Genomic DNA, 23632 nt, shown 5'->3' on the forward strand with positions numbered 1-23632 from the left:
ATCGTAAGCGGATTAAGGCGGATCACGCCCTATAGGTTATGATCCCCTCTGATCTATCAAATAAGATTATAATGGCTTAGGCTCTATAAGCCATAATCTATTATAATCCATTCCCTCGCATAAGTATATAGAATGCCCTTATTATACTTTCCTATATAGTAGCTACCTTAGCTATTAATATAACTTAGTTATACTTAATACCTTTAAGTATATTACTAGACGTGATAAAACCTTATTTAGACTACGCGACTATCCCCACTGCTAGCATAAACCCAGTACGACCGGTTTATCCCCTGGATCTAACCGCACCGTCACACTTTGGGCATAGTAGTGATTAAGATGCAATGCTACAATTATTGACTTGGACTATCTTGAAGTTCCTACAGCTTAATGAGATGAGCTTGCCCCTAAGGTTGACCGCGAAACTCAAAAGGACAATTTCGACTGACCCGATGGCTTCGCACACAAGGCACATCACGGGGTGTAGAATAGGGATTTATATAGTGCTCGAACTGTCTGTATTAACTATTGTTAAACCTTTAATGCAACCGGCGAATTCTTCATACTGCACCTGCGCAAAGTAGTAAAATTAAAGATAGGAGAGTGCTCAGCCGCTTTGGGCGCAGGGTCGACGTAATACCTAGTTTCTATAAGTAGAAACTACTATTAAGCTCTAATTCTTTCTAATTTACAAGCATCTGCGTTAGGGACATCTATGCCCTAGAAATAACCTGGTGCTTAGCATCTTTTTCAGCCTCAGAGCCAAAGACATTAATATTCCACTTTGGTATAACTGTATTAACTATAGTTAGCATTTGTCTGCAAATTATCTATAACTGTAACTTACAGTTCGCGGGGATACTAAACCGCTGTGGGCTCTGGCCGAACTTATGTAGAGCACTAATAGCTTCATCATCTAACTCGACTTGCTGAAAGTTTTCTGCGATCCGCGATGGCGTAAAGGACTTAGGAACAACGCTGTGGCCGCCGACCTGGCCCCAGGCGATAATAACTTGAGCCGATGTTATGGCCTTGCCCTGGACCTTAGATAGTCGCTCAGCTATGGCCTGGACCTCTGGTTCGCTAACTAGAAGGGGGACGCCGATGTAGTTGTTGCCTAAGGGTGAGTAGGCAGTAATATGGATATTGTTTTTCCTAGCATACTCAATGAGTAGCGGGTCAGGAACTCGCGGGTGGCGCTCGATCTGGTTGACGGCGGGAACAATGCCAGTGTCCTTAATGATAGCCTCAAGCTGCATATAGAGTAAGCGCTGGGCGCCGTTTCCGCGGGGCGTCTTGGTTTTAACTTACGTGGTCAATCGTGAAGTTAGAGACACCAATCGAGCGGACCTTGGTCCTTGGAAGCTTAATAAATGCTTCGATTTGGCTAAAGTCAGGGTCGTTTGTTTCTCAACAGAAGATACTAGGACTTACCATTCCAAGTATCAGTTAGTGAGCAGCCATCATAGATGTCTATCTCCTGATCGTTTTCAGCTCGCTTAGGCATGAAATCGTCACCAGGGCGGAAGGCTATGGGCCAGTGGACAAGATAAAGCTATAATGTTAGACCTTGTTAGCATGTGCTCCTAATTTCGATTGTTCGGCGGTTTATTAGGCTGTCGTCTCTTTCTCACGTACATCGAGATAGTCTAGCCCTAGCTCAGCCAGGGTATCGTCGAGGGCAGGCTCGACATCCTCGGGGCGATGCTTCGTATTCCATAGCTTAGACGTAATAAAGATATCATCACGTTTTAGGCCGGGAACCTCGGCGAGAGCCTTCCTGATGCCCTGGCCAACCTCACGCTGGTTGTTATAGGCCTTGGCTAAATCGAGATGCCGGTAACCAACTCGAAGTGCCTCGTAGACACCTCGGCCGACGTCGCCAGGGGTAGCCTGCCAGGTGCCGTAGCCAAGATTGGGGATCTTATAGCCGGAGTTAAGAGTTGCCGTTCCTCCGAATGACATGACTGCGATCATTTGCTTAAGTGAAGGAGGTGGGTGGTTGCTAAGATTGAAAGCAAAGAGAATCTGCTACAGGTAATAATAGAGAATAATACCAGAGGCAAATAACTATAACCCTTGAGTTACTACGTCGTGTAAAATAGGTCTTGAGGAACACCTGCCTTATTTATATATTAAGTACCGCTTGAACGCTTTGACCAGAGGTTGCGACAACCACCCAGGGGCTGGCTTTGCGAGACGTGCTCTATTAGCCTTGCAACGTTAATCGGTTCTCCACATAGCAGACCGCATCTTCCCACCGCCAATCCCACAGTATAATAAGAGGGGAATTAGTATTACTAATGCTAATATCACTTCCCACAACCTTACTGCTTTATCATGTAGTCTTAGACTGCAACTAGAGACTTCGGATGTGCCACAATCGGCATGACGGATTAGTGCGGGGCCGACCCGAATGAGTGGAGTAGAATAGTGTCGTACTGTTGCTAGGATAGTCCGCTTAATAGGACTTAGTATAAGTAAAGGTTATAGTAAATTAGTAGGACTAAGTATAGGTATTAGACAGTGGCGCCTCCTTCTATACGTTCTATATTAGATAACTAGCTCTATAAGGATTATTAATAGCACTAATTAATTAATAAGAATTATTTAAAAAATAAAAGAAATTAAATAGCTATATATTTAAGTAGAGTTATTTAAGTTTATATTATTAAGATTAGAATCCTTAATGCGATAAATTAGATATAAAACTAGATATATAACCCTAAAGTATAAGCTGCGTTTTATATCTTATCGCACGAACCTAGTAGTAATATGCGATATTCTGCCATCGATAGAACTTTACGTCACTCGAGAACTTTACCGGCTCTGCCATCAACGGCATAGCTAGCTCGGCCATTATGCCCGAGGGGCAAGGCATATACACCCTCAGAACCATGCGGAATAATACTAAAGGAACGACGATCCTTTATAAGGCACTTTATATCCTAGACGCTTACTATAACCTTATCTTAGTCTTAGCCCTCGAGGAAGATAAAGTAATTATTTTACTATAAAAAAAACGAGCTATTATTATAAGCCACGGTAAAGTTATCTTTAGCGCTACTAGGAAATTTAGTCTATACGTAATCGACGAGGACGACGAATAACTATATACTACTATAGCTATATACTCTATTAGCGACCCTAAATTGCGGATCTAATATAACTAATTTAGCTATTTGGGAGAATAGAACTTATATTTACTCATAAAGATATCCATAGGTATTACTCCTCTATCTAACTCTAATATCTATAAAGCATATATAAAAGGGCATATAAAGGAAAGGCCTTACCGCGGATATATTTAAAAAGGAATAAGACCACTAGAGAGCCTACATAGCGATATTACTAGCCCCTTCCCAGACAAAGGTGTGACGGCAGTCACAGCTGCGGGCACCTTAGCCGCTGCACCACGGGGCAAAAGATTGGGCTATAATCGCTATTGTAGCAATTATAGAAGGTGCTTTAACTGCCTATAGGGGCTTATAGCGCTGTTCGGGTAACCAAGCCGTAACAAAAGGCATCAACGGCTATAGATACTAGGCCTGCTTTATAGATAATTTTACTAAAATAACCTAGGTCTTCTTAATCAGGCAAAAGTCCGAATTTAGCAACTACCTTCGACGACTTCTAGAACAAGCCGAGATACTAACCCATCGCTGCTATTACCTTCGCCTCGATCGAGGGGGAGAAAACCAAGCTAATATAATTACTCTCTATTAAGAAATAAGATAATTAAGGTAATCTTCTCTACTACTAAATAGCACGAATAAAACAGGGTAGCCAAAGTAATAAACTATATCCTACTCGAGAAACTTATAATAACTCTTATCTATTTAAGACTAAAAAAGAAATTCTAGCTATATATCCTTAAAGCTATAGCATATATATAAAACCTCTTATTAGCCTCGGGTTATTAAATTACGCCTTATAAAGCATAGTATAAAAAAGTATTAGATCTCTTTTATCTCTGAATTATCAGTAGCTAAGGCTTTATAAAAATAACTTTAGCTAAATAGAAAAAAATAAATAATAAGATAATCCCTTATTAACTTCTTAGCTATTAAGGGAGTATAAATTATGCCTTAGTTAATAATAATAGATAAATATTCTCTATAAATAATATTATATTTAATAAGAAATCTTTACTAAGAAAATAAATTATATCTAAATAACTAACTAATAAACCTAATATAAAATAGATAGATCTTATATTATCTCTCCTAATTATACCCCTAACTAAAAATATTAGAATAGATAGAGAGATATAGTTAGCCCCTAACTAATCCTATTAACTAAATTAAGATAAGCTAAGCTTCTATATAGAACTAGGGACTCTAGAAAGAATACAAAGCCCCGATAGTGCGGTCAATAAACACCAAGTCGTCGCGGAAGTAGCTAATAGTTATCCCTAATAATGTTTTCTAGTACGGTAAACCAGAGGATAAATTCCATTAAGAACTTAGAACTTGTTTTTAGCAGACCACTTAGACTATTAGTTAGGTATACCGACCCAGACTAGGCTAGCGACCACGATATTAGACGATTAATAGCTGGTTATGTCTTTAACGTTGGCATAGGCGCTATTAATTAGAGCTCTAAATAATAACTAGCGGTCGCACTATTATCCTACAAAGCAGAGTATATAAGGCAAATATAATATACTAAATAAGCGATTTAGCTACGAGGGTTACTATATGAACTTCTAGCCTAATATAAATATAGAGACCTTTAAGTAACTATCCTCTATAGGGATAATTAAGGGGCAATTATAATAGCTAAATATCTATAGTTTTATGCTAGGACTAAGTATATTAATCTTTAATAATATTATATTTGAGAATAAGCCTTAGATAGAGATATTAAGCTCTAATATATCTTAACCGAGTAATAAATCGCAGATAGACTTATAAAAGCTCTCCTAAAAGACTAGTTTATTATATTCCGCAATGCGCTGGGTCTCTCTAATTTATAATCTACTATTAGTCGCATAAGTATGAATTATAAGAAAAGGAGATAATTAAAAAAAAAAGAATAGCCTAGCTAACTAATACTCCGCACTGTCTCAATAACTAACCAAGCTACTAGCTAACTAAGTTAGGAGCTAAAGGTAATAATATCGAAAGTCTATTAACATATATAATAAGCATACAATGCATCTAAGTATACGACGCACTTTTCCCTCCTATACCTAACCTTCTACTTAATTAATTAATTCTATAACTATTAATTATATTAGACCTAAATATAGAGGCTAGAACCTTTTCTACCTTTTAGGCCCTTTAAAATAACTTAAAGCTAAGCGTCTAATACGCTATAAAGATCTATAAGGTCTTTAAGCTAAGGCTATATTATCATAGATAAGGCATTTAATCGCGATATAATTAGATCCTAAAGTTATGCTAATTATCTAATCTAGAGGAATAGATCTTAATTTAGTTTATTCTCGACCTAGATTTATAAGGATTTCCCCCGTAATTATATTTTATTAAAGAAATAACTAATTAATTACTTATTAATTATAATATATTACCTATTAATAAGCGCTAGGCTTATAACTTTATTATGCGATATTAAGAGCTTAAGATATATGTTTTTTATAAATATAATTACTAAAGAGCTAAATATAAAGATTAAATTATTATTTATAATTAATTTAGGCTTATAGTAAATATAATCGCGAAATATAATATTTAATTAAATAATATCTAGAACTTTAATAAGACTAGCTTTATAATAGGTATAATTTAAAATAAAATAGTTATTATAGGCATAGATAGGCATAGAAAGCTAAAATTAATATAGCCTAGAAACTAGGAATAGATTATAGTTATTTAGGCAATTAATATAAAAGGCTAGGCGATCTAGCTATTTATTATTAGTATAGGCTAATATTACCTTGCTAATTAGTATTAAGAAAGTAACCTCCTAGGCGATTAAGCTATTATAATAAGCTAAAATAGTTAGACCGATAATAATATTAGTCTTAAGTAGCTAAAATACTTTAATTAGTAACGTACATGATAAGCGAGTGTTACAAACAAGCGAGTGTTACAAAAATCCCAACCTTTAAGATAGGAATAGCCGTAAAAACACAACAAATCGTCTAACCAACCAAAACTAATCGCTATACTCTTCTTCAGATATCGCTACAACTATTTGACATGTTCTTGCATTATGTCCCGTCTTTCCGCATCCTCCACAGCGCCTTTCCCTCGGCCTCGCTGACCCTCCTTGACCACCACTTCTCGACGATTCGCCCTCTACCCGCCCATCTACACTAATCTGATCAATTGCTCCCCTTGCTTCTCCTACTATCATCACTCCTCCTTTCTGTAATCGGGTCCTTTTTGCCCTCCGGCGTCGACTTAGCAGGTCATTTGCCTGTCGAAGGTCGCGGTTCTCTGCCCTCAATAAGGCATTCTCATGCATCATTGCCTTTGTTCCCTTAGCAAGTGACTTGAGAGCTCCTAGGATCGACTCTGGAGAGCTACTTTTATGCCTTCTGATTCGTCTATCGAGGTATTCAGACTGAGATTCGGCCTCAAGGACCGTCTTTGGCGTCTTTGAAACCCATGTGGTAGGGGGGCCGGCCTCCTCCTCAACCGGCGTCGGGGTCCGTAGCTGCACATCAAGCTTCGAAATCACGCTTTCCGCGTCAAGTGGAACAAGTCCGGCCCCTCTAAAAGCCGCCTTGATGGCTTTCTCCGTCATAGTGGCCTGGAATGCGGCGTAAAAGGCGGCAAAGAACTCGGTCTTGGAAACGTGGGTTATCGAGCATCGGATCAGATGCTCGATTTCTCGACCATATGCCTTCTTGAGTAGGCTAAAGTACCCGACATCAAGGGGCTGAAGCAGGTGAGACGAATGAGGCGGCATACAGAGTGTAACAATCTTGTTCGCCTGGCAATATTTCTCAAACTCGAGAGAATGGTGACTTTCGTGGCCATCGAGGATCAGAAGACGATAACGACCGACCGATCGCGTCTTTGTACACCGGTCAAAGTGCTTCAGCCATTCAAGACCCAGCTCATTATCGGTCCAGCCATTGGGAGATGTTGCAATAACCCAGTCATCCGGAAGGTTGCTATCCCGGTACCAGTTGGCGAGGTGATATTGGCCCGTACCAATGATGAACGGCGGGATCGCTCGGCCTTCCGCATTGATCGCCTGGATGACGGTAATCCATTCCCGGTTTCCAGGCTGCACTGATTTCGGCTTTTCACGTCTTTCGGAGCCTGTGACGACCATTCCGCTTGCAATAACGCCCATCATAAAGCCAACCTCGTCAAAGTTGTAGATATCAGCCAGGTCGATACCGTATTTGGCGATTGTGTTCTCCACGAGCTTGAACCATTTTCGAATCGCAGCTGGATCTTCGCATTTGGCCCTCTGGTAGTCGTATCTACGAAAGAAACGCGTCTTGAGCTCATCGTGTCGCTTGACGAAGTTGGAAGCCCAGCGCTTGCCGACGGGTGATGCGTTCCGGTCGGCGAGCAGTCGGTTGGCCATTTCTTCCACACCGCGCAGTCGCGGGGGAAATCCTCGCGAATCCAAGTCAAGAATGAACTGAACTATGGTCTGTTCCTCTAGATCAGATAGTTTCCGTGATTTGGGGGTAGTATCATGTCGAGACTGTATGCCCTTGTGGCGACGCCATAATCTCATAGGATCAACTTTATAGATCTTTGCGGCGCGTCGGAGAGATAATTTTCGGTCATTTTGAATGGCGCGAAGGGCGAGGATGATATTAGCTTCATTATTAAACTCAGGCATATTGGGTGGTTAAGAATCAATCCACGAAGCGGACGTGTTGTAGGTTGAGGGATTTTTGTAACACTCGCTTGTTTGTAACACTCGCTTATCATGTACGTTATATAAGTAACTAATTAATTAATTCTTATTATCTTTTAATCCTTAATAGCTATAAAGTTATTACTCTATTAACTTTAAGAGATATTATAAGGAAAAGAAGATTATTATACTTTATATATTAGCTTATTTATCTTATTTACTTTAGCCTCTTAATATTAGGTATTTTAATTTACTTAAGTAGGCTTATAGTTAAGAAATAAAGTATTTAATTAGATACTTTATAACTTATATTTCTAAGACTAAGTTCTTTTTAGCCTTCTATGCCGCGTATTAGGCTATTATAATAGAAAGAAATATTAAGTTAGCCTTTAAAGGAGCTAAGCTTATTCCTCTTAACCTAGAAAGTATAGTCTTAAAGCTTAATATATAGCTATAGACTCTAATACCTACCGAGGAGGTAATTAGCCCTATAACCCCTTAGGTCTTAAAGACCCTAAAGACTATACTTAAGGCTAGGTCTTAGTCTAAATACCTTAAAAGATAAATTAGGAGGTATTATAATAGCTCTCTTAAGTTAATTATTAAGGCTATAAAGTCTCTTAAGAAAGGGATAAAAGTAATTATATATAAAGTTACCTTATTAATTATTAAAAACTAAGACCTTTAGTAAATAAATAAGATATTAAGCCGGCGCTATAGGGCAAAAAGGACCTAATTATAGAAAAGAGGGGTAATAATAGTAGATTAAGTAAGGCAAGTAATTAATTAGATAGATATAAATATATAAGTAATTGCGGAATTATCGAGAAATAGTAGTTAAAGAAGGTTAATTAGATTAGGCATTTAGCGATATAGTATAACGTACATGTATAGCGAGCCGGACAGTAAGCGAACCGGACAAAAAATCCCTCAACCTACACCTTCTCTATTTAATCTATTAATTCTCAACCACCCAGCATGTCACAGTCTAATAAAGAGGCTAGAATCCTTCTTGCACTTCAAGCCCATCAAAATACACCAAAATTAAGTCTTAGAGGTGCCGCAAAGCTCTACCAAGTCAAGCATTCAACACTCTTTGACCGATATAATGGCATCCAAGCCCGAGTCAATACTATTCCTAATTCACGCCGACTATCTGATCTAGAGGAACAGATCCTTATTCACTTTATTCTCGACCTAGATTCGCGAGGATTTCCCCCCCGGCTTCGTGGTGTGAAGGAAATGGCTGATCAATTGCTTGCCGACCGCGACGCGCCACCAGTCGGCACGCGTTGGGCTTCAAACTTCGTCAAGCGACACCCAGACCTCAAGACGCGTTTTTTTCGGAAATATGACTACCAGAGAGCCAAGTGCGAAGATCCAGCCATTATCCGTAACTGGTTTACGCTTGTGGCGAACACAATCGCGAAGTACGGCATCCGATCAGATGATATCTATAACGTTGACGAGACTGGCTTTATGATGGGCATGATACAGAGCGGAATGGTTGTCATAGGCACAGATAAGCGTGGAAAGCCAAAATCGGTGCAGCCTGGAAACCGAGAATGGATTACGGTTATTCAGGCGATCAATGCGGATGGCCAAGCGATCTCGCCGTTCATCATCGGTGCGGGCCAATATCACCTCGCTAATTGGTACCGGGATAGTAACCTCCCGGGCGATTGGGCTATTGCAATGACCCAAAATGGCTGGACCGATAACGAGACCGGTCTCGAGTGGCTAAAGCACTTTGACCGGTGCACAGCCAAGCGATCAAATAGTCGCTATCGTCTTCTAATCCTTGATGGCCACGAAAGTCACCACTCCATCGAATTCGAGAGATATTGTGAGGAGAATAAGATCATCAGGCTTTGTATGCCACCTCATTCATCTCATATACTTCAGCCCCTTGACGTCGGGTGCTTCAGCGTGCTCAAGAACGCTTACGGCCAAGAAATAGAGCATCTAATCAGATGCTCTATAACTCACGTTTCAAAGACCGAGTTCTTTCCGGCCTTCTACGCCGCATTTCAGGCCACCATGACGGAAAAGAATATCAAGGCAGCCTTCAGAGGAGCCGGGCTTGTTCCTCTTGACCCAGAAAGTGTGGTCTCGAAGCTTGATGTGCAGTTACGGACTCCAACGCCGCCTAAGGAGGAGGCTAAACCGTCGACCCCTTGGGTCTCAAAGACCCCAAAGACCATACTTGAGGCTCAATCTCAGTCAGATTACCTCGAGAGGCGAGTTGTAAGGCATAAAAGTAGCTCCCCAGAGTCAATTCTAGAAGCTATACGGTCTTCTTCTAAGGGAACAAAGATAGTTATGCATAAGGTTGCCTTACTCGAGGCTAGGGTTAAAGAACTTGAACAGGCAAATGAGATACTAAGCCGGCGCCGGAGGGCAAAAAGAACCCGACTACAGAAAAGAGGGGTAATGACGGTAGAGGAAGGAAGGCAAGCAATTGATCAGATGGATGTTGATGCGCAGGTAGTGGCCGAATCGTCGCGGAGTGGTGGTCAAGGGAGGTCGGCGCGACCGGGAGTTCGGCATTGTGGTGTCTGCGGCAAGTCCGGCCATAATGCAAGGACGTGTCAGGTAGTGATTGAGATATCTGGGGAAGAGGATAGTGAGTAGTTTTAATTGATCAAATAGTGTGTGGTATTTTTATAGTGATTTCTATCTTAGAGGTTAAGAAAAGTGTCCGGTTCGCTTGCTGTCCGGCTCGCTATACATGTACGTTATATTATCTCAGTGTCGCGGTTTTCTATTCAGGGCTTAGCGCACCGCCGCTTTTAAACCCCACCCAGGATCCGCCATAGCCGATTTATCTGTCAGCTTTTTACATTGAAGCCATTGGCAGTAGGAATATTATCATACTGCAACTCCGGGACTTCCAACCAACCAATTATATTTCCTCATACATACTCACTACACTCAGCATCTTTCAGTATAGTACACGTGATTACGCGTTTATATATTGCCCCTCCTCGCGTTGCGTAACAATTCGCGACTCTCACCTTACAACAAGGCCAAAACCCATATAAGCCAAACCGACTTCACTAAGCCTCCCCTCCTTACCCTTATACCCTCAAGTCTACTATAAAGTACGGCAATATCCCTCCTTCAAGAGTTTCAGCAATGGATGAACTTATATTTCTTTCCGAACCTAAGAGTGAGGAGCACTTCAGCCCATACCAAGAAGCGCTCTTCCCCAGGCTTGCCGACGACAAATGTTCTCGCGATGAAGCTCAGGTCATTCTCAAAGGACACCTCCCAGACATATATGGCAAGTATGAGGCATTCCTAAAAAGCAAGAAACCATCGCCTGCTCTGCCGCATATGCCGGCCTTTGAGCTTCGCCCTTGGCACCTGCCCATTCAAGTACAGGACTGGTTTATAAAGGCCTTGCCATTCATCAACGGTACGGGTAAGGGTCGGCCCTCCTCGCTCGTCCTTATTGGACCGCCCGGATGCGGGAAGACTACGTTGGCTCTAACCTTTGGCCACCCGGCTTTCATGGTAGATCGCTGGGACGTGGGTAAGGTGCGGAGGCCCGGCATCACTCACGTCGTGCTGAAGAACGTCGACTTGCAAAATCTGTCATGCAAGCGGCACCTGGCTGGCTATCAAATGCAGCTTTTCGTCGAGGGACAAGATGGAAGAAGCATGACCATACCTTTCGGACGTCCAGTCATTTGGGTATGCGACCCAGATATAAGCCCTCTCAATGATCCAGAGGTGGGACCATATATGACCGACCCTGGCTCTGGCACCGTCATCGTGAATATCACGGATAAGTTATATGAGTGATTATTAGATCCCGGGGGTCCTTTCGATTACTAGAGCGCTAGGATAAGAGAACAATAGATCTATATATTATTTCGCCTCCACCCTGACTAGGTAGTACCTAGTTTACGCCTAATAATCATAAACCCTAGACCGTTTATCCCCTCATACCTACCCCATCGCATTAGCCAACATTCGCAACCTATATATCGCCGTCCTTTGCTTCCCCCCAAGATACTTCTTCGTATGTTCGGCTATGTGTGCCACCACGGACTGCCACGCATCCGTCGAATATACCGGCCCGCCATCACCGGGTGGTCCATCCGGCCTAGAACCCCCCTCGTCGTTGATCCATTCGATGCTCACCATATTCAGCCTGCTCTGTACCTCCATCATCCACCCCGACTCTTCCGGCCAGGTCGAGAAGGCATCGTCGAGCACGAGCACCTTGCTGTAGTGCACTATTGCTCGCAGCCGTTCCCCGAGGTCGACATCCATCGGCATCGGGTTCTTGTGGAACCGCCCTCGGCTGATAAAGTCTCTATCCCCATCATTCTCTGAGATTGCTGATCGGGCGAGCACTGCAATCCACCACATGAGCGGGTTGTTCCGCGGCGTCGACTTGGCCTTCCTCAACGCCTTCATAAGCAGCAGCTGGATGCGTCCCCAGACGCCCTCGAATCCTCCCTTTTCCCGCCTCCGCGCTATCACCTTGAGGTCCACCTGCCAGACCTCTTGCTCGATATCTAGGATGTCATCGATCTGGCTCTCCGTCAACCGCATACCCATCTCCTCTAGCGTGCCCTCGTCTTGCGAATAAGCGATAAACCCCACCAGGCTCATCCAGATGGACTAGTACCGTCGTCGCTGGCTGAGGTCATAGACGGCAGCGAGGCTCTCAAACGCACCTCGATCTTCGTCTTCTCCGCCCCCATCCATGCTATTCAATGCGGCCCGCGCCGCCCGTGGCCATCGCTCCGCCATGGCCTCTATCCCATCCAGCCCATTCCAGAAGGCCGACTGAATAATCATACGCCTCCGACGATCCTAAATAAACCTCCGTCTCTGCTCTCTCGCATCCTCATCCTCGTCCTCATCCTCGCCGCCACTCCTGAACTGCACAACCTTGCGGTTCGGTGCCAGCGCTGCATCCGGCGTGGGGCTCGTCGCCGATAGGTATCCGATCCAGTTTCTCTTAATCCTTTCCCAGACTTCATCGTCCTCTGCCTCCCCTAGGCGGAGGAAGTTCATCTCCTGGAGCCATCCTTCGCAGGCTGCGCGGTCTGTATCTAATAGCCGTGCCATACAGTGCGGAACCTCGTTATGCTCTATTGGCAGATCTAGTCGCGTGGACCGCTCGAGCGCGATCGTATAGAGTTCTATAGCTATCATGACTGGATATGCCGGATGTATGCGTTGGCCATAAGTATAATTCTACTATAGTTTACTAAGAGTTAAGGTAACTGGTATTTGCCGTGAAAAAAGAAGATTTATTGAGAACTATTGAGAACCTTGCTCTCTCCCTCTGACTACTGCAGGTTATGGTTCTATATCACGTGACCCTTAAGATTATGCTACCTACCCTGCTGCTGCTACCTATCCTCAAGCTTGGCTATTGCCATGTGGTATAGAGGCCGCTAGTTTTCGGTCTTATTACTAGACGATCATGAGTCGATCGAGCCAGCCTCTTCCAGGTCGTCGTCATCATCATCATCATCGCCTCCCGAAGAGGAGTCGTCTTCTTCCGCTCTTTCCTCCGCCTCCTCCTCATCCTCTTCATCCACAGGCTCGATATCCCGTTCCGGCGGCTCACACTGGTAAAGAAACCGCTCTAGGAGGGACCGGTTCCGTGTCGATGGCTCCACTTCCCGATGCCTAGCCGCGAGATAGCTAGGGAGGTCATATCGCTCGCCCTGATTATTAAGCCGACGTCTTGTCCACGATAGACGTTCTGCAATGTTTGAAGAGGGGCCAGTAAGGGTCTCTATAGCATCCAGCAAACCGATGATATTATCACTGGTAGGCAGCAGAATAGTCGGCTGGCTTGCCGTGTCCTCGAAGATTTCCTTCGAGATATATATCTCAGCCACAGGCACATAGAAGACATCCCACTCATTGCTACTACCACAGGATTTTCTATTAATAGACCATAGGACGATAAAGTTAATATCATCCTTATCTAGACCCCAAGTCGGGCCGGCGAGATAAGAGATATAGAGCAGCGCGAGTTTACAGTGGCGTCGAATGGATTTACGGCGTCCGGAGGGCAGATGACCCAGATCATCATGCAAGTGATGCATTATCTCGATCCAATGCGGCCAGGCCGCTCTTTCAAGTTCGTGAAAATGCCGGGGCGATGGAATCGAGGGAGTAGAATGAGGAGAGAGACCTTCAGGATAAGTGCGGCGATGGTATAATAACGATAAAGAGGTCTTCTCCTACGCCCGGGGTGGGGAGAAATAAGGAGCCCAGTACTGGATCTAGAAGAAGGTCGGCTTGGCGTGATACCAGGTGCCGCGAGCGTGACTGGTACCGACCTCCTTGGTGTGGTCACTATTGAATGCAATCTGGATATAGTACCCGATCTGGCGGCTAAAACGGCTATCAAAGGGGCCCAATGGCGCACATATGCCCTGCCAAACCTCCTTGAATCCTCTGTAGAGCTGGAGAAAGAGGAGTGCATTCCAAGTTGGCGGCTTTGGGGGGCAGAAGATCTGATCGGAGAGAAAGTCAGACCAGCTATTCTTGGGAGGCATGCGTCGACGAGTATTCATCCAGCAAGGCAGCTCCTCGGGTAGGGTGGATCGCAGCGGCGGTGATGATGATGATGCATTGATGTCGCCGTCATCATCATCGTCCGCCGTAACTTGACAGTACTTGGCCCACGCCTCGGCATAAATGCCGTGAACAGTCTGGGCGGTGGTAATACGACCAGTCTCGGCTACTGACTCCTCTTGGGCTTGCTATAACATATCAAGGACTGCAAGTTTCTGGCGCCCGATCTTGCCTCGGAGCCGATCCCAGTATGAGTGAAGCTTGGCAAGAAAGTGCTGATGATAAGCCCGGGCGGTCTCCTCAACCGCAAGAGTGATGGCCCGGTCGGCAAGACTCTCTGCATCCTCGTTACGCCCTTGGTCATGTTCTGCCCGCGCAGCTCGAACTAATCGCTGAAACAGCAGCTCGATGGTCACTTGATTTGCGGTAAGCGCTTGAACGTTGGTCTGGTGGGCTAGCTTAGCCTGGAGCGGGCTCCGAGATATGTAGAGGTCTACCAGCAGCTCAAGCGAAATGTGACCTCTCTGCCAATCGAAGTGGCCATGGGGCATCCAGAGCGTGCCGGAAGAGTCGATGGAGTTTCCTAGGCCGAGACCCTGCCGCTCCTTGCGACGGCCGTTTCTACGACTGCGATCCTTAACCTGCCATGCTGATCTCCATATCCAGTAATCAAATCTGTATTCTCGCTCACTGCTGACAGCGTGAATAAGCAGACAACAGAAGAGCTATGCGGTATAGAATGTGAGGATTTGCTGAGCAGGGTCAGGCAAGGAAGTCAGATGATCAGCTAATGATACCCTGGTTATCTCAGAGAAGATGTAATCGAGCGGAAGCACGAAGCGGGCAGCTTGCATAGACACGAATGCGGTTAACATCTCAGTCGGAATCACCCAGAAAGGGCAATGCTGCTGCTCGCCGTCGATGGGAGGAGGAGGAGAAATAGAAGAAGGAGCGAGAGGAACTTCCCAGCACATTGGGCCAGTATGGGGGCTCTGGCCAGGTTCTAGCCTACCACTAGCCCACATGGCCAGGATGACATCGAGCCGGAAGGTGACCTCTTTCCGAACGCCAAAGTTCGCATGTATCCTCGACGATGAGACAGCTCTCATATGCCGCTTATTAGCGTCCCACGCATCCAGAAGACGGGAGCGGCTAAGCTGCGAGACAAATGCACGCTGGCGGCTTTGATCTGTGGCGGCCAGGTCTTTCAGCATCCCTTCGTCAAAGGCGAGAAGCGGTAGAAAACCGGAGCCGAAGAGCTGATAATCGCTGAACATGACGCCAAACAGTTCCTTGCTGCAGTTATACGCCTTGGCCCGGATAACACCGGGTGACCTGGCTTCTGGGTGGCCAGGGTTCGATTTCCGAGATGACTTCGCCTTGGCGTAGTATCCCCCTACGTCCCGGAGAAGGTGGGATCGATAATAAGTGGCCTCCATAGGGGCCTCTGGGACTATGCCGGCTACTTGGCCGTGAAGATGACGGCAGCAGTCATCCTTCCAAAGAAGCGTCCAAGGCTCATGGGTCGGCGACGCGGGCGGCGTGCGGACATGATCTCGCATGCCCACGTCAAGCCAGCAGGAGTGCATGTCGATCTGGGTCGGATCAAGGCCAGCCAAGACAGTATCCCGAAACAGAGCCAAGCTTTCTTGGAGGCTCTGTGATGCGAATATGTTTTTCAGATCGTGGGCCTGAAAGAGCAGGCGAGGGTTCTGGAAGTAAGGGATGGCGTCACCCTTCTTGCTCTGGACACGATGCAGGTTCGCGTTCCTCACAACTGCTGCCCAGAACTGCGGAAGGACACTGGCAGGGATGCCATATGCCAAACGAAACGCTCGACTCTCGTCTTCGGCACCCCAGCGACCAACGCCTGGCTTTTCCTGGTAGGCGCGTGACTTTGCGTAGATCAGGTCGTATGACCTGGGGATTTCCTGTCGCACGTGGTCTGGAACCGTTTCGCGGACAGCCGGGAGAATGATTTCATCATAGAGATCTCTGAATCGTGCAAGGGAGAGGCTGTTGGAAGAGGCTCGTGTTTGTGAACTGGCTCCGCTAGGGAAGAACATCAAGACAGAGAAGCGGACGTCGGCGGCGGTAAAAGTGCCGATAGTGGTGTGACGCGTATGTGCCAGGTCCAGGCCATGAGGCTGTATCACTTGAGCGGTGGAGATGTTGCTCTTGTGAGGCGAAAAGAAGGAGAGTCGGAACTGATTGGGTGCTCGGATGGCTGACAGGCTCCCTGCCCCAAACCAGATACTATCGACATCCCACAGTCGCGCAATGGTCACGGCGTCTTGGGACAACGAGGCCTGTGTCTTGCGGAATGACAGCGGTTGGGCCGTCTGGTCGGAGAGGAAGCTCTGCCATTGTGGGAAGGAAGCACGAGGATCGCAGGCCTCGTCGCGTCCCGCAAAGACGGTAGGCAAGGGAGGAAGAGAACGGCCGATATATTGGATATACTCGGGAAGGGTAGAGGTATGTTCTGGCTCACCACGCGCGCGTGGTTCTTGACCTGGTTGGGATAGAACGTAAGTCAATTCACAGAGTCACTCTAAACGGATAGTTGACGAAGCAGCGTACAGTCGCATTGGTTGTTGAAGAACTTCCGTAGTATCCGGTCATACACATCGCTCTGTGCGCGTAGAAAGTCAGGGCCGCTAGCTATATCTTGTTGGTGGATTGCGTCGAGGAAGCCGCCGAGAACTGGATTGTCTGAGCGGAGTGAAGGGGTTACTGCAGCTGCATCGGGCGACGCAGGAAATATCGGCGTGGGCAGGAGAGAGCCTCCACGCTGGGGTGTTTAGATATCTCGCCGAGTAGAGCCAGGAGGTGATGGGGGCGTCGGGGACGTCCGAGCTGACGCGATATCATTGTCAAAGCCAGAGCTCTCCGATCTGGCATCGCCCTCGCCCTTTTCTGCAGCTTCGTCAGGAACCAAGGAAGGAGCTGGGCCATTACGCAAGGTCAAGGCAGAGAATTCCAAGGTAGGCGGGAGACCGTGTGAGTCGGTAGACCACTGGACAAGCTGCTGCGCCCTTGTGAGGTGCTGCCGGTCGCGGTGTCGCTGGACACGGAGACGCGTTCGCTCATGCGGCGACACGGCGGGATCTATCCTAGGACGACCAGCTCTAGCAGCCTGTTCCTCATCATATTGTATAAGGAAAGTCGGGCCTGCAACGTCGACTGCCGAGATAGGTTCCGTCTCCTCCTGATCTTCTATAGTCAGAGGATATGTTTGCTCGTCGATCGGCCGCAGGATCGTCCCATTATCCACTATGACTATTGGGTCGAGTGTCGTCACGATCGGTTGATTGGCGAGGGGAGTGGCGGAGGCTGGTTGGTCGTCGGTCGGCTGTAGGGTAACGTTGTCGCGGTGCTCAAGGTCATGATGATGTCCTATCGAGTTTATATATCAGTCTAATAGTATAGAGGACCATCTAGGCAATCTAGGCATATACCAATAAAAGCGGTTTCGTCTGATTGTGTTTCTGGGATCGGATCGCCTGGGAGCGTTGACGGATGGGTGTTTATGCTATCAAGACGATGAGCGTCGATGTGAAGCACGCGGTTACTTAGCCGGGGTGCCGAGCGGTACTGTCTCAATCGGACTCGTTCTCGGCCTGCCTTTTCTGCCTTTTCTTCTGCGGTGAGCGCACGACGACCCATAGTGATACTGTAAAATAGTTTTGATGGAGCATATAATGGGGTATATTATGGTGATTATTCTCCTCGCCGATATAACAAATAGCCACTCCTGAAAGAATCTTGCTAGCCTGCTTGTTTATTTGTTTGTTGTGACTACGTATTGCTGCTGTTTACTATTACAGAGATATAGAGTTTCATATGCCTGCTCTTTTTGCTTTTCCTTCTTAGTTTATCAACGTGTCGCGCCCAGTGATTGGGTTTACGCGTGACCGGACGGACGGTTGAAATTAAAGAGGCGCTGAGGGACAGGGGTAGCACTACCTAGACACCATTAACTGCCGAATACTTGCAGTGGAGGGGATCCCTCCTCAGGCACGGTTTTAACCAAGAAGATGCGTTCTTATTGATTCGTCTTGGTCGATAATGTGTCTATGATAGCTATCAGGCCCTGTGTGCTCCTTGCCTCTACTCGTTCTTCATGCATATCTATATATCCCGCCGTACAACTGTCCATGGAGAAGTAGCTTATACTAAGCTGATCGCGGATGTCATTGACGAGTGACGGCCAAGATTGTGGTCCATCTGTGAGGTTGATGTTGTTTAGTCTGATTTCGCGAATCGTCCGTCTATGGTAGAGGATGAGATCCGTGAGCTCCTCTCCGCGGCAATCTATCATCGAGAGTACCAGCACCTCCAGTTTTGGTATGTGTAGCATCGCAGCGACCCCTGAGAAGCGATCCTGCTCATCACGGTATTCGAAATCGAGCGAAAACTGGGAAAGCTCTGGAAACAACCGGAGGAATCGAACGAGGCCAGAACCCCAAGGTAAGCGACTGTCAACGTTGGTGACAGTCGGGTCGAGCACGATGTGAAGTTGGCGGAGGCTAGTGATGGGGGATGGCAATAGAGTGGGAAGCATATAAGGACTTATTCGATTGCCGTTTTCCATCGAGCATCCGATACTGATGTCTAGGTCCGCGATCTCCAGTTTGCTAGCGGCCAAGGCGGTAAGGACGGCACATAGTATGTAGCGAATGAGATGGATGCTGCGAGTTGAAGCAGATGTTAATGTCCTCTGCGGAAAGACACCGATGGATTGTTTCAGAGAACGTAGGCCCCACGCGCGATTGTCATCATCGATGATGACGTTCTTGCAATGATGAAGATTTCCCATAGCTTGCTTCAGGCACTCGATGGCATAATCTGTCCCGACGACTTGATCCTGATCTGCCAAGTGGGTGAGGTATGCTTCTCTACGAAGCTGGCCGAGGTGATGATTGTTGTCATTATGATGGTTGGGGGAAGAAGATCGTAAGAATGATGTCCTTGCTCGAAACTCGGTATCGCCGTGCTCAGATGCCATGAGTTCCTCATATTGGCTAGGCGATATGGTCTGTATCATCTCCTCAAATTCGCTATAGGGAGGTTTGATTCTTGGCAACTCTTCTAGTGGGAGGAAGTGGTATACACATATTTCCAATGTCGTAATGGCAGGACCGAGAGTTCGATGCTTTGAGATCTCGACAAGAGTATCCAGGCTTCGCCTTTCCAACATAACATAGCGCGTCTGGAAGTAATGGCGGGCAAATCGAGGTGCTATTCTGGCACACAATTCTGTGCACGTTTGCCGGAGAGAAAGAAGATCCCGCGGTGGGAGGTTCCTAAGCACCATTTCCGTGATCTCGGCGGAGAGACCAAGTATAGAAGCCATCGCTCGTGACCAGGATGCAGACGGTGCTGATGTTCAAGAGACGGCTTTAGTCCTAACCCTGAGTGCTACACGTGGCTTCGTGTTTCTTCTCGGGTTGGGATATAAAGTGGAACACAGCGTACGCGTTTATTCTTCATCGTATTGGCTCAAGCAGAATGACAAGGATACCGTACGCGTTTATTCGTATTTCCATTGGTTGCTGCTATGAGCCACCGACAAGGGTGTAACGTTATTTCATAAGCAATACTTTGGTGCGATAGATTTGACTGCGAAAGATGCTAAAGAAAGCAAGATGCACGCCATGAATGATAATTAAAATAGTATTAATATAGATCAGTAGATTTATTACTATTTTTCTTACTACTAAATGTCATTTTTGTCTTATATCCTGCTGTGGTTGATTTTTGATGGATTTTTATTGTGCTCTCTGGCCAGCACTCAAATTTGACAGACATTCACGACTCTCCCAACCCGGACCCTAATTGCATTATTGATCAAAGTGGTTAAATAGCGGCTACGACCGAGCATGAATACAGTTCAGTTCGGTTCAGCCTTTGCCAGCAGCGTAACTGTCGTTGGCGGGGGGCACAGTGGTCACTGTCTCTGGCCCAACGTCGTCTCGGTCGATATGAGCGCCTTTCAAAAAATATACATTCTCGCGGCCGGAGAAGAGGGAGAAGAATCGGATTTTAATTCCGAACCTTTAGTCGTCGTCGAGGCTGGCTGCAAGACGGGTGACATTGTCCGAGAGACCATGGCGGCGGGCGTGACAGTGCCCCTAGGGGCTCGCCCAAGCGTCGGCGCGGGATTATGGCTACAAGGCGGAATTGGTCACCTCGCCAGGCTGCACGGGCTCGCATGCGACGCAATCGTCGGGGCCGTGGTGGTCAGCGTCGACTCGGGCCAGGTCCTCTGCATCGGCCGTGTGCCAAGCCAACACCAGCCGACTGCCGCCGTGCGCCCAGAAAACGGTGATGCTTTATTATGGGCAATGAAAGGCGCCGGGACCAACTTTGGTATCGTAGTCAGCGTTACTTTCAAGGCATACGCAGCCCCTACCTACCTGATTCGAAACTGGGTTGTCCCGCTGGACGACAACGCCGATGCGCAGGCCAAGCTCAGTGATTTTGATGAATTGGTCGCTACAGAGGTCCCTAGGAACGGCTGTGCAGACGCTTATTTGTATTGGGACACCGGCCGGCTGCGTCTCAGTGTGACGATGTTCGAGTCCTCCGTGACTAGGCTCAGCCTGGAAACACCCACACCAACGCATACGCTCATGAGCACAATCCTGGGGCCAGAATAAAGTTCCAAGATCGTGGACAGCATTAGTTTATTTAAGACCGAGATGTACGTATTTAGTATGCATGGCGGGCATGGCGGCGGTAAGACGTCCTCATTCAAGCGATGCATATTCTTGAAAGGCGTTGGAACATCGAATGTCGCCCGCATCCTGGTGTCAGCTGTTGAGACTCGTCCCTCAGCGCTCTGTTATCTCCATCTACTGCAAGGCGGTGGAGCAGTCGGCGATGTGGCGGACGATGCCACTGCTTTCGGTTGCCGGGACTGGGACTTTGCTTGCGTTGTGACTGGCGTCTGGCCCCGTGATCAAGATGGAACAGAGACTGCTCGAGCTGCTGTGGAGTGGGTTTACAGGGTCGCCGGGAATTTGTTACCCCTGAGCAGCGGCGCTTATGGCGCCGATCTTGGGCCGGACCTTAGAGACGGCGCTAGCGGCCAAGGCTTTTGGCTCAAACTGGCCACGTCTGGCCCGTCTCAAGCGCAGCTTAGATCCGCACAACGTGCTCCCTTACGCCTGTCCGCTCCTGAATCCGCCGGTGGAACAGAAGCTCATCATTCTTGTCACGGGCGAAAGCTGTGTCGGCAAGGACTATTGCGCCGATATCTGGGTCTCTGTTTTCACCTCTAAAGGCCTCAGGACACGAGCAGTCAGCATTAGCGATGTGACTAAGCGAGAATACGCGGCGGCTACTGGCGCTGACCTTGACCGCCTGCTTCGGGACCGGGCCTACAAGGAGCAACATCGGCAAGCATTAACGGCGTTTTCCCAGAGTCAAGTGGGGCAACGACCTCAGCTGCCAGAGGAGCATTTTCTGAATGTCTTTTACGAAGCTGCAAATATGGATGTATTGCTGATCACAGGGATGAGAGACGAGGCACCTATCACATCCTTGTCGCACTTGGTGCCAGACAGCAGACTGCTCGATGTCTGCGTCAAAACTAACGAAGAAACGCGTCGAGCTCGCCGAGGGCATCAGGGTTACCGTAGCGGTGGCGATGACAAGAGCGAGAGCAAGGGCAATAACAATGGCAGGTCGGATCCGACCGTCTTGAACTACTGTCCTACACTCATTTTCGAGGATGACTCGAGCGGAAGCCAGGCGGCAAAAACGTTTGCCCAACACTCCCTACTTCCCTTCTTACACAAGGACCTGCGGAAGCTAGCACGTATGGTACGCGTGGTGCCCGACTTTCCGCGTCCGGGCATCGAGTTTCGCCACGTCCTGAACATCTCCCAGCAACCGGGCGGACTGGCTCTGTGTGCATCTCTACTGCGAACTCACTTCATAGGTGACTGGGCCAAAGTTGACGCGGTGGCTTGTTGCGAGGCCGGCGGCTTTGTCTATGCTCCAGCGTTGGCTGCGCTGGTCGGTATACCCTTGGTATTGATTCGCGAAGCCGGCAAGCTTCCCCCACCCACTGTTTCTATCATGAAGCACCGATCGCACATCTCGTCTTGGACATCAAACGATTCAAGAGAAAGGAGCATTGAGATGGATCGAGGTTTGGTCCACAAGGGCGCGTCAGTGGTGGTGGTGGACGACGTATTTGCTACAGGGAGGACGCTCTTAGCGGTGCTACGGCTATTAGGTGAAGCCGGCGTCGATGCTAAAGATATCAGCGTCATGGCTGTGGCCGAGTTTCCTGTGTACCGTGGCAGGAAATTATTGCGCCAGCATGGCTTTGGCGCAGTCAACCTTCAAAGCCTTTTGGTGTATGATGGAGCTTAGAACGAAACGAAAGGGAAGGATCTCTGGGCCTTGAATGTGCAACAGGGAGGCAATCGCCCACTAATATGGGCTATATGGACGACATGGAATTTGCCCATTAGGTGGACGTAGAGTTGATGTATTGTAGATCTGCAACACTGTTACTCTGGCATCTCCCAAGCCCAGAAATATGAACTGGAGTTCGTCAGTTGCCAAACGACGCGGGGCATAATTGTTAGGGAAGTAGCTGGGACTACGTGTGCTATATACTATACGATTTATAGAGAATTTAAGAAACAATAGAAGATGCGTGATTCCTCGAACTAAGCAGGGCTGGCTGGCACGGTCCGTCGTGTAAGAAACGCGGCGCGTCTCGCGCTGCAAGACGGAGAATTGGGTAGAGTTCTATGTCTCAAAAGACGAGTTGTGCAACAGAGGGTGTGGTCAGAAGAGATTTCGTTGCGCTGCCTCTTCTATCTAAGGAACGACGAAGGTCGGTCTCTTATACTTGTGTTCGACCTGCTGATCTTCTAGGCAGCAGGCTGTTGCCTGCAATGTGGCGTTCACTCTGACCGTGAATTTATTCACGATGATCGTGATCCATGCCCCACTTCTAACAGGACTAACCTCAGGGCCAAATTCTTTCGGCCGAAAGGCTCTCTGCACTCTTGAATTTCCGTGGCTCAGGCTTCGACCCGGCAAGCCATACGTGCATCGTCGGCGGTGCACGTAAGACTTGCCACTTGTCAAGCTTCAATCCATCAAATATTTCGAAACACCATAACTTATTTCATAGGATAGGAGAAAATATAAGACTAGCCTCATTCCATTGCATTTTTCTTTCTCTATTGTCTATATCATTTCTGTTCTGTTCTGACCAAAATTTTCGGAACTCACCCGTCATCCC

At 47.1% G+C, this 23632-nt stretch overlaps 7 protein-coding genes across 7 annotated transcripts; 3 read left to right on the top strand and 4 right to left on the bottom strand.

Annotated features, from left to right (window-relative positions):
* Positions 1-713: 713 nt before the first annotated feature.
* NECHADRAFT_55099 (uncharacterized protein) lies at positions 714-1965 on the bottom strand (the record flags this gene model as incomplete). Its single annotated transcript, XM_003040491.1, has 5 exons — positions 714-793; positions 848-1253; positions 1312-1376; positions 1435-1555; positions 1639-1965. The coding sequence occupies 5 exons, from the start codon at positions 1963-1965 to the stop codon at positions 714-716; spliced, it is 999 nt and encodes a 332-aa protein (XP_003040537.1).
* An 8970-nt stretch (positions 1966-10935) lies between these two features.
* Positions 10936-11607, top strand: NECHADRAFT_88404 (uncharacterized protein; the record flags this gene model as incomplete). Its single annotated transcript, XM_003040473.1, has 1 exon — positions 10936-11607. One exon carries the CDS (start codon positions 10936-10938, stop codon positions 11605-11607), a length of 672 nt encoding a protein of 223 aa, XP_003040519.1.
* Positions 11608-11754: 147 nt separating this feature from the next.
* NECHADRAFT_88405 (uncharacterized protein) lies at positions 11755-12975 on the bottom strand (the record flags this gene model as incomplete). The annotated part of the gene is made up of 2 exons (XM_003040492.1): positions 11755-12421; positions 12641-12975. 2 exons carry the CDS (start codon positions 12973-12975, stop codon positions 11755-11757), a joined length of 1002 nt encoding a protein of 333 aa, XP_003040538.1.
* A 272-nt stretch (positions 12976-13247) lies between these two features.
* NECHADRAFT_88406 (uncharacterized protein) lies at positions 13248-18024 on the bottom strand (the record flags this gene model as incomplete). Its single annotated transcript, XM_003040493.1, has 7 exons — positions 13248-13719; positions 14164-14495; positions 14565-15083; positions 15156-16870; positions 16939-17015; positions 17220-17754; positions 17817-18024. 7 exons carry the CDS (start codon positions 18022-18024, stop codon positions 13248-13250), a joined length of 3858 nt encoding a protein of 1285 aa, XP_003040539.1.
* A 379-nt stretch (positions 18025-18403) lies between these two features.
* NECHADRAFT_88407 (uncharacterized protein) lies at positions 18404-19714 on the bottom strand (the record flags this gene model as incomplete). Its single annotated transcript, XM_003040494.1, has 1 exon — positions 18404-19714. The coding sequence occupies one exon, from the start codon at positions 19712-19714 to the stop codon at positions 18404-18406; it is 1311 nt and encodes a 436-aa protein (XP_003040540.1).
* Positions 19715-20240: 526 nt separating this feature from the next.
* On the top strand, positions 20241-21020 carry NECHADRAFT_88408 (uncharacterized protein; the record flags this gene model as incomplete). The annotated part of the gene is made up of 1 exon (XM_003040474.1): positions 20241-21020. The coding sequence occupies one exon, from the start codon at positions 20241-20243 to the stop codon at positions 21018-21020; it is 780 nt and encodes a 259-aa protein (XP_003040520.1).
* Positions 21021-21327: 307 nt separating this feature from the next.
* Positions 21328-22746, top strand: NECHADRAFT_88409 (uncharacterized protein; the record flags this gene model as incomplete). Its single annotated transcript, XM_003040475.1, has 2 exons — positions 21328-21358; positions 21401-22746. The coding sequence occupies 2 exons, from the start codon at positions 21328-21330 to the stop codon at positions 22744-22746; spliced, it is 1377 nt and encodes a 458-aa protein (XP_003040521.1).
* Positions 22747-23632: the final 886 nt, after the last annotated feature.

This window comes from Fusarium vanettenii (assembly GCF_000151355.1).
Source record: "Fusarium vanettenii 77-13-4 chromosome 14 genomic scaffold NECHAsca_63_chr14_2_0, whole genome shotgun sequence".
Lineage (NCBI taxonomy): Eukaryota > Fungi > Ascomycota > Sordariomycetes > Hypocreales > Nectriaceae > Fusarium > Fusarium vanettenii.